At 39.2% G+C, this 9,982-nt stretch overlaps 1 protein-coding gene across 3 annotated transcripts in view; it reads right to left on the bottom strand.

Annotated features, from left to right (window-relative positions):
* Window positions 1-9,982, bottom strand: part of Slc38a9 (solute carrier family 38 member 9) — a 124,320-nt gene that overhangs the window by 52,008 nt on the left and 62,330 nt on the right. For 2 of the 3 annotated variants that reach the window (XM_004623090.2, XM_023709364.1), the window contains exon 3: window positions 448-580. The exons of the other annotated variant lie outside the window; for it this stretch is intronic. In XM_004623090.2, the coding sequence (XP_004623147.1) occupies window positions 448-580 (133 nt within the window). The remainder of the gene's footprint in view (window positions 1-447; window positions 581-9,982) is intronic. 3 annotated transcript variants of the gene reach the window in all.

Here is a 9,982-nt window from a genome sequence, read left to right as displayed (position 1 = left end):
TGCAAAGTGAGCTCAAGGCCAGACTAAGCTGCATAGTGAGACCCTGTCTCAAAAAGACAAAACCAAAACAAAACAAAAAAACTGAACAGAAGAAACTAAAATCATATAATTTTGTATTTTTAATCAATGATTTAGGTTGACAGCTCAAAGGTAACTTATTTCCTCAAAGATCTTGGAATTGGGGATAAGCAAAATTTAATAATAATCATCAAGACAAAACACAGGCTTCTGACAACAGAGAAATTGTTCAAATCTCTATGCCAAGCTAAATAAGAATGAACCAGCCCAGAGTGTAGCATATATGTTTACTGCTAGCTTTGACTCTGCATGATGCTGTCCTTGGAATACAGTCAGCAGAAAGGTCACTCACTGGGAGACACCCGGTTCATGGTGCTCGCTATTCTTTTCGGCTGAACTTTAGACAATGAGTAATGCTTTGCCTCTTACCAGTGCCGTGTCTGCAGGAGTGGAAAGCCGGCTGTAGTAATGAATCCTCTTGTTCAAGGCAGAAGCATGGTCACTAACCCTCTGAATGACATCATTCACATTGACGATGTTTGTGGGTTCTATATAGAAGGGCCTAAAGAAGGGAATATATGCTTGACAAAAAACATTCAGGCAAAAATTCTGGAAGTCAGCCATTGATGAAAATAACTTCTTGTCCTCCATTAGAAATGAGATGCACAAAGGCACGGCATTCACTTTTGGTGGGAAAAGAAAATGTTACAAAAGAAGTATTATCCTGTGCACAGAATAAAACTTTTGTTCCATAATACTTTTACTTAAGATACATTTTTTAAACCTTAAGAATTTGGCAATAGAGGGAATGACACAAAAGACTTAAAAAACAAGTATTAAAAAGAAATACAGAAAAGAATATAGCATCTATCATTTTTCCAACAATGAAACTTAGAAACAGCTTTGACTAGACTCTAAAAGCCTCTGGCACTAAATCTGAGAAATTTCAGACAAAAATGTCCCTCTACTGAAGAATCTCTCCTTTATAGACCAAAATTACTTCCTATGATAAACAAAGTTCCTCTTTCTCAGTCATGTTCTCATGGCTAGTGATCTCAGCCATTACTCTTGTAAGACTTACCCAAAATAGTATCAAATAGGTCATGGGGACACTAGAAATACTTTCCCTTGTCTACTTTTCTTGGGTCTTGGTAGCATGCTCTATTATTATCCTATTATTTATGTGTATGTGTCCTAATCACTACAGGTTCTGGTTCTCAGTCACAATTTTCAGTCAACAACTTCAATTTCTTCCTTTAACTGCAGAATTTGCTTCCTAAGCTTACAGTAATTTACTGTCCAAAATGGAAAGAGCAAGTAAAGTTGCAGGGGAGGAATATATTTCCCTGCTCACACTGAAGACCCTTTGAAGCCACAAACAACACTGTGTCCCAAAGTGGAAATAATTCACTGTTTCACATTATCCACAGAGCCAAATAATGAAAAAAGCCGCTTGATTTATCACTGGTTTCCCATAACCCCTTTCAGACTTAAGTTCCAAAAGAAGCTTAAAATACATTAAGGTGGGGCTGGGGCTATAGCTCAGGGGCACAGCGCCAGCCTGGCAAGTGCAAGGTCCTGCATTTGATTTCTGGTATAAATGAATAAATAAATATTATAATCATTTTTACTCCACTCTTGTGGGGAACCACTTGAAAAAGCAAGTGCCTGAAAATTCAATTTATGCTATTTTTCCAACTAAATCTATGGTATTAGAGGAAAATGGTAGTACACACGATGAGTTCTGGCTTGTCTAGCTAACACAGACACTCTTAATCTTTTATTTTTTATTCTTCAGCACATCATCTAAATTTGGTGAATGCTATCTATAGAGATCAACTCAATATGTAAATGTGTGCTTAATAAATGTAAGATCAACATGACATATACACCAAGCACATTATTGCTGAATGTATTAATGGTATCAATAAACTGCAAGGGGATGCAATGAAAGCAAATGAGTAAGAGGCTAAGTAACCCCTACTTATACATTTGGTAGCCTAATAAAATTATTGAACCTCTCAAATCATTGTGATGCATTTAATTTACATCTCTACTATGACACTTAACAGTTCTACAAATACATAAATACTGATATTTGGGAGAGGGTTTAATTATCTTGGGGACATATTTTATGGGGCCTTTTCTTATTACTTTATAAGAAAAGTACCCCCCAAAATTCAAGTTTGCCAATATAAGGCAGAGATGGAAGCTAATCATAGGTTACTAAAAAGGCTTAATATGCATAATATTGGCCGAAAGAGATGTACATGTTCTACTTGTAGTTTCTGCTTTGAAAAGTCAGTGGTATTAATATTAACCACTAAGCTGGCTTGAAGGCCTGCTGACAAGCAGTCCAGGACGTGCTAAGTTGCTTGGCTCCTGGTCTCTTAACAGAAGTGTTAACAGTACCAGGTGAGCTGGCTTGGGTACTTTGGGAGCAGAATGACTCTTAAAAGTTTTTCTTTTCCAACGGTTTTCATCAAGATGCCGGGGGCCTGTTCAAACAAATATTTGGGAATCTTTTCAAAACAGATTCTCTTTAAAAATACACAGCTCAGCATATTTTAACTGAATGATTAGAAACATATGCTTAAGGTTTCATTTTAGAGAACAAAAATTTAACAATTCTAAAGTGAACTTTAGTTAGATCTTAAAACACTTTAAAAATTAATATTATAGCGAGGACAATACTCAGAATAAGACTTGAGCTTTTTTCTTTTGAACAGCTTTACATGACTGCTACTATGAGTGTTGCTAAGCGTCTATCAGTGCAGCTGTGTTACACTGAAAACAAAGACTAGATATTTGATGCACCATGTAAATATCTATGGTAATGCCACAGGAAAAATTCTTTTAATATTAAGCAAAATCAATAAAATATTTTCAAATGTGACTCAAGCCTCATGTGCTAATTTAATACTTAAAAACAGAAACCTTATTTCTACTAACACCTTTTTCTAGGTTCCACTCTTTACATTCCTTAAAAATTCTGGCTTTTAAACCTGTCTCCACCCTCACACTGACCAGTTCTGCTTTTATAAAGTTTAATAATTCCATGACTCTCGAGAAGGCTGCCATCCAATAGAGAGATCTTGACTTAAAACTGCCCATTCATTCACATCCCTACGAAAGCTGAGGCATTCCAATACCTGACAGGTTGGATAATTTGTTTAAAAAAATGAAAAGGAAATCAGGTACTAAAAAAGAAGTCTCATGCAAATAAACATTGAAAATAATGAGTCCTCTGTACTTGCTTCTACCTGCTTAGTAAAACATTTTGTTTGCCAGGCAGCTTTTCAGTAAAGATGACAAGAAAGAATTTAATCAAGCCATTGTACCCAGAAATTCCTGCTACTAGAAAAATACTGATAATTTAGGACTCATTGACATGCTTCTCATCTCCTCGGGTATATATCCTCTTTCACAAAAACTGTTCTACACTCCAACTTAAAGCACTCTTATCAAATGCCAAGCCTATATGAGGTCCTTCTCTATTTTGGCTAGTTAATTTGTACTGGCTCTCAAATTCATTATCTACATATTGTTTAAGTGCCAAGTAGTAAGTTAAATGCTGAACCATGAATACAAAGTAGAACCTCAAGAACCATGTAGTAATCTGCTGGAAAAGATATAAAAAGGAAAATTCGACAGAGGACATGAGAAAGGGAGAGAGAGCAAGTGCCTATGTCAACAATGGGACTAAGAAAGAAGGTGGAGATGGTTATGCAGCGCTAGAGTGTGGGACCACATGCAAGGGGAAGCTGGACCATGGAGGGCAGACCTCTGAGAAAGTTACAGCTGAGCTGAATCACAAAAGAAAAGATTTAGTCACTTTGGGTAAAAGGAAGAAAGAAAGGGTATTTTAAAAAATAGAGAACTTAAAAGTAGAGTCCACACTTCATACACAGAAGACTCCAGGGTCACTCCTCAGAGCATATAAACACAGGATGTAAATAAAGTCAGAAAGAGAAATATGTATTTCTAAGACCAATAAATAGCAGGAAATGTAATGGCAAAAGAGAAGGTAAACCGGGGCCAATACATGGAGCAGTGCAAAAACCAACAAAGGACCTTTAGTCTCAGTTTCCTTTCCTCATTATGTCAGATCCTCGACCTCTGAATGCCAGAGTACCCCAGAGTTGAAGCCATAACGATTCATTTCTTCTCTGTCTACCCTACAGCCCTCCTTGATGGAGTCCTCTAGTCACATCACTAATTCCACGTATACAGTGGTGATACTGAGCTATTATTTCCACCCCAAATGTCTGACTCATACATGAAGCAGTTCCCTGCCATGCTGCCCTTACCCTGTTGTGTGGACTTCACAGGCTACCATCCCAGCCTCCTGATAAACTATGATCATGCACTCATTTCAGGGCCCTTGTTACTAATTTCAGGTGAAAAGAGAGGCTACAGAGAGTTTTTAAATAGATATTTTTATAATTTGCTTCTTTACTTCTTTCAGTTCATTCCTAAATTGCCTCTTTCTCAAGAGGCATTTGAATATCCTGGACACTGTATCTGAAATTTCAACCCTTATTCTCTACCCTGACCATTTCCTATGCACTGTTTCTGATGGCATTTTCTCCTTACATTTGCACTATATGGTATGATCAAAACATAGAGTGAATGTTTGAACTACAAAAATTCATTACAGTAAAAGACACAATGCCATCAACCCCCCTTCTGGAGCTGTTCTCAAAGTCCTCTGAGTGTTTTTACATGGTGTGATTAAACACATGGTGAATGCAGCTGCCAAGTGCCACAAAGTGAAACAGTCTCATGAAAACATGACAGTGTGTCCTCATTCACCTCAATCACTAGGTTCTGGCATGCTGTGACTACTGGCAGTTCTCCAAAGTCAAAATGACCACAAGAGGCAAAACTTCTGAATTGATTCAGCCATGACAGTATAACTAAAGACCCTCATGAACGGACTTCTTGAAGAAGTGTGGGATATGAAGGGCATATTCAATACACGTGCATCTCAGGCTACAGATGAGAAGATTCCTCCTCGGGTGCCCACAGCGTACAAGGATCCTTAACTCCCAGGCCACGGCCCAGGACCAGTCTGTACTCTCCTAGAAACTGGGCCTCACTGGGCTGGGGAGATAGCTCAGTAGAATAAGCAGCCTGAGTTCAATCCTCGGTTCTGCCAAAAAAAAGAAAGAAAAGAAACTGAGCCTCACAACAGAAGTGAGCAGTGGGCAAGGGAGCATGGCTTCATCTATATAACTATTGCTGAAATTATTGCCTCAGCTCTGCCTGTCACATCAGCAAGTGGCATTAAATTCTCAAGGAATGTGAATCCTACTTGACCCACGCAGAGGGAGGGATTCAGATGTATACTTATGAGAGGCTAATACCTAATGATCTGAAGTAGAGCTGAGGTAAAGATGCTCGGGCTGGGGAGCATCTGCAAATATGGATTAACATTAGGGAGGTTTGACTGCACAGAGATCATAATAAAGTGATTCCTGGCAGAATCATAAAACTTCTATCCTTGAGTGGCAAGTGACAATCAAGCTGCATCTGGTAGCAGGCTTCATGGCAAGTGAACTGATGTATTTCCAACTGTACATCTGCATTTGGTAGCAGGCTTTAAGTCAGAATCCAACACTTCTTGTGTGTGATCCACCAAATATTTTACCACTTCTGTCTGCACCTACATCCCACAGTGAATACTTCTCTCAGTCAGTTTTGGAAAGCCCACAAACTAACTGTAGCCAAAATGAGAGAAAAACACATGTCACTACACAGCTACTATGACAAGGGGAGAAGATCTAATGATTAGAGAGAAGATAATTCTTAAGGCTGGCAACAAAAGGAAGGCTGCTTTTAGAAGAAAATACTGAGTCCTACCTAAGTTACAGATTCATCCTTGCAGCAGGTGGTTCACATTCTCCAATTCTCTTATTTCATGTGTGACCAGGTGTCCAGTGAAGACATAAAACCTTCAAAACTGTTTTAACCACATGGAGACCAGGTACTTTGCATTGAAAGACAAGCCTTTAGAGTTTACTTAAGAGAACAGAAGCCACTTATTTCATCAACTGTCTGCAATGAGAGCATCAGTCTTGGTGGCTAATCCCATTGCTATATCTAAGAAACCCTTTCTTACTGGTGAAAAACTGATTCTGCTTGCTGGTAGTCATGAGCCATGAAATTTTAAGAGGTTGTGGTTCCAAAAGTGACTATCTTTTGGCTATAACTATAGTTTCTTTCGTCATCACCAGGCAAACTAATGAACTAGCAGTTGACACTTAAGCACAACTGTTAAGAGAGGATTACTGAGTCACCATAGCATAAAATTCAGATTGATGACTCTAGTGATGTTGACAAGACAATAATGCTGTTTTCGTGTGATCTACTTTTTAGGAAGGTGCACACGAGGAAAAGCTGTATGTACTTTTGTTGCCAACCAACACCACAGTCACAAAACTATTCAGGCCTGAATATCAAAAAAAGCTGAGCTGCCATTTTGCCTGAGCACGCGCAGGGACAGACTGCTTGTTGTGACTGGACGGCATCTGCCTTCACTACTCAGGTCCAGGAAGCTGCTCTGAGTGCAAGTCCACATACAGCATCGCCTGGAGAGAAATGTGGGCTAGCTGAAAAATGTCATCTGAACTTACCACTTTGCACAATGGGATTAAAGCTATCAACCGCCCCTAATTACATCTGTGCATGCAGCTCTGAGGAGATGAAAAGAGAGAGCGTGCAAGTCTCACGCACAGGTGAGATGGCTTCCTAAAGGGCTTCGGAGTCATGAGAGCTGCCGCTTTACATAAGAGTGTGATAACAACAGCAAGATGAAAAATGGGCTTGGTCTCAGAAGAAACCAGAAATTTTCTTCTTTTTTTCATTTTTGTTTTTCAACATTTTTTTTTTTTTTTTTTTTTACGGAACCGGGGATTGAACTTAGACCCTTGCACTTTCCAAGGAAACGCTTATTCTACTGAGCCATCTTCCCAGCCCGGAAATTTTCTTCTTAAAGTTGATAAATTATAAGACAATAGAAATATTTAGCCAAGTTCAAAAGTCTCAAAAGAAAGTTATCAAACCTAAAAATCCACAAAGGCAAGAGAGAGAGAGAGAAGGGCCAACCAAATAGCTCAGCGGATTAAAGCACGTGCAACCAGATGCAGGGGCCAGGGGTTCGATCCCCTGGCCGGCTGTGCTGGCCTTGCCCCAGGGGCATGCTGAGACAGCAATTGAGATTGGGTATGGTGGTGCATGCCTATAATCTCAGCTCTTGGAAGGCTGTAAACAGGCGGATCACCACAAGTCTGATCTAGTAGTGAGACCCTAGACTCTTCCCTGAAATACAAAAAAACAAACAAACAAAAAACAGAGAGGGAAAAAAGATGAGATAAGTGTATGCAAAGAGAGTGAGGAATTAATTTGAGGGGAATTAATGGCAATGTGTCTTTTACTATAATACATTTTTAAAAGCCATTCACTGTATATTTCAATCATACCTCATATAATTTATTTTTTGGTTGCCCATAAGGGCAAAAGGTTAGTCAATTTGGTCACTTGTATGTGCCTAGGACTTAGACCAGCCCTTGGCATAAGAGTTCAATACAATCTCATGAATAAATAAAGTATAAACCCAAACAAAACCAATACAAATTTAAGAAAAATAGTCTTTTGTACTACCCAGAAATTCAATGGTATCTTGTGGCAAGGTACCTTAACTTTCAAACTTGAATAGCATATACCTTGCAGAAAAAGGTGATTATTCCAAATTCGCTGATGTCATATTTCTATATGGCTATCATCAGCATGATACATAGGTATGTGGCAGATATTAAAAAAACCAAAAGTCTCAGCACTTAGGAGGCTGAGGAAGGAGAATCCCCATGAGATCGAGGCCAGCCTGAGTTATATAAATGAGTTTAAGGCCAGCCAGCATTACATAGTGAGGCCCTGTCTGAAAACAAACAAAACAAAAAGAAACAAAGACAAATAAAACACCCCCCCAAATACTCCATGAAGCAATCTCCATTAATTTCTATTATTGGCTGGGAATGGCACAGTGGTAGAGTACCTGCCTAGCATGTGTGAGGCTCTGGGCTCAATCCTCTGTGCTACAAAAACTACAATAGCAGCAGCAGCAGCAGCAGCAGCAAAACAAAGACCAAGAAATGAGGTTAATGATTTGAAAATGCAGTTTTCAAAAATAAAAAAAGAAAAAAATAATAAAAAAAAATAAAAAAAGAAAGGGAGCGAGGGAGTGAAGTGTGGAGGCACGCGCCTGCGACCCCAGCACCTGGGAGGCTGAGGCAGGAGGAGTGCTGGGGAGTCAAGGTCAACCTGGGCTGCATAGGAGTGCAGTTCAGCCTGAGACCCTGCCTCACAGAAGAACAGTTACTATAATTTTATTGCTGAAAATGATGTCTATCATCAATAAAAATTCACTTATATAATTTTAAAACACAGACTTAATTTTTTATTAATTTAAAAACTTTCAAATGAAAACTTTAAATGGTCTTTGACCCTGTTTTATTTCTTTCTTTTTGTCTGAGGCAGGATCTCGTTATGTATGTAGTTCAGGCTGTCTTTGAACTCACTATGTAGCCCAAGCTGGCCTTGAACTTGCAGGGATCCTCCTGCCTCAGCCTGAGTGCTGGGATTACAAGCGTGCACCACCACACCTGGCACCTGTTCTTAAACATAAAGAAAAATTCAAAAGAATAAAGTACTAAAGCAAATGACGCTACTAGTATCTTGGTATTTATACGTCATGAAATTATTAACACTAATTAAAAATTGGAAATGTTTAAAATCATTGATTCAAATACTGAACATTTTTCAAACACGAAACTTTATAGACATCACAAAACATCAGCCAAAACATTGATTTATAAATAGAAATGTTCACAGCTGAAAGGCTGATGTACTTGATACGACTGTATCATTGCTTTTCCCCCTTGTATCTGCTTACCCACTGTGTCTTTTAAATTCAAGCAAAGAGTCCAGAAAGGCTTTAGAACCTCCCTGACACATTATGAGCTCTCTGGAGCTTGGGATCAGAGGAGCAGCACCTCCACTTGGTCTAGAAGGCACCGAGATGTAGCAGTGCAAAGCACGGTTTTATTTAGGAACTCCTCTTTCTCCAGCAGAGAAAGAGGGCTCCCCCCCTACCTTCGATGGCTTTTCTTTTTAATTTTTAAAAAATTATTTATTCATTTGGTACAGAGTTTCCCTATGCAGCTTGGACCTATAGTGATGATCCTCTTGTCTCAGCCTCCCCAGCACTGGGATTACAGGCGCACGCAACCGCGCCAGGTTTTGGTAGTCAGCAGGTGCTTAGACTGCTAAGCGATCTCCTCAGCCCTTTGAGGTTTTTCTTAAAATCAATACTCTTTCCTTTGTTTTGTGCTCCTGTGTTTGTTTGGAGGGCAGGTGACTTGGATGGTACTGGAATAAAATGTAAGGCAAAAAGTGGAAAAAGAAAAAGTTGGAGAATTAGAGAACCAAGAAAGGCAAACAGACCTCCTGGCTGTTTCCAACTTAACAGTATTAAACCAACAAAAATACAGTGTTTTGAACTTAAAAACTACACCAATTCCAGTACATACAAACTAGCAAGCACTAAACGTTAAAAAAAAAAAAAAGTACCAGGTAATATCCACATAATCCTAACTGCTGCATTTGACTAAAATGCACCTATCTCAATTACACTGTGACAAAATGTTGTAGGAGTTAAAAGTGCTTATTACTAATAATATTGCTATGGTCTGTGTCTAGATGTCCCCTCAAAGTCTCATGCAGTCATGAGGCGGGCCTCTAGAGTTTGTGACTGACTTATGGTTCAATCCTGGGAGTATAGCTGTGAGACTTATACTTGCCCGGGGGCAGGCAGCCTACATACAATATAAGAGAGGGAAAGGGTCTCCTCTCTCTCTCTCTCTCTCTCTCTCTCTCTCTCTCTCTCTCTCTCTCTCTCTCTCTC

Source organism: Octodon degus, unplaced genomic scaffold, assembly GCF_000260255.1.
Source record: "Octodon degus isolate 3935 unplaced genomic scaffold, OctDeg1.0 scaffold00001, whole genome shotgun sequence".
Classification (NCBI taxonomy): Eukaryota; Metazoa; Chordata; class Mammalia; order Rodentia; family Octodontidae; genus Octodon; species Octodon degus.
This window is presented reverse-complemented; position numbering and strand designations above follow the sequence as displayed.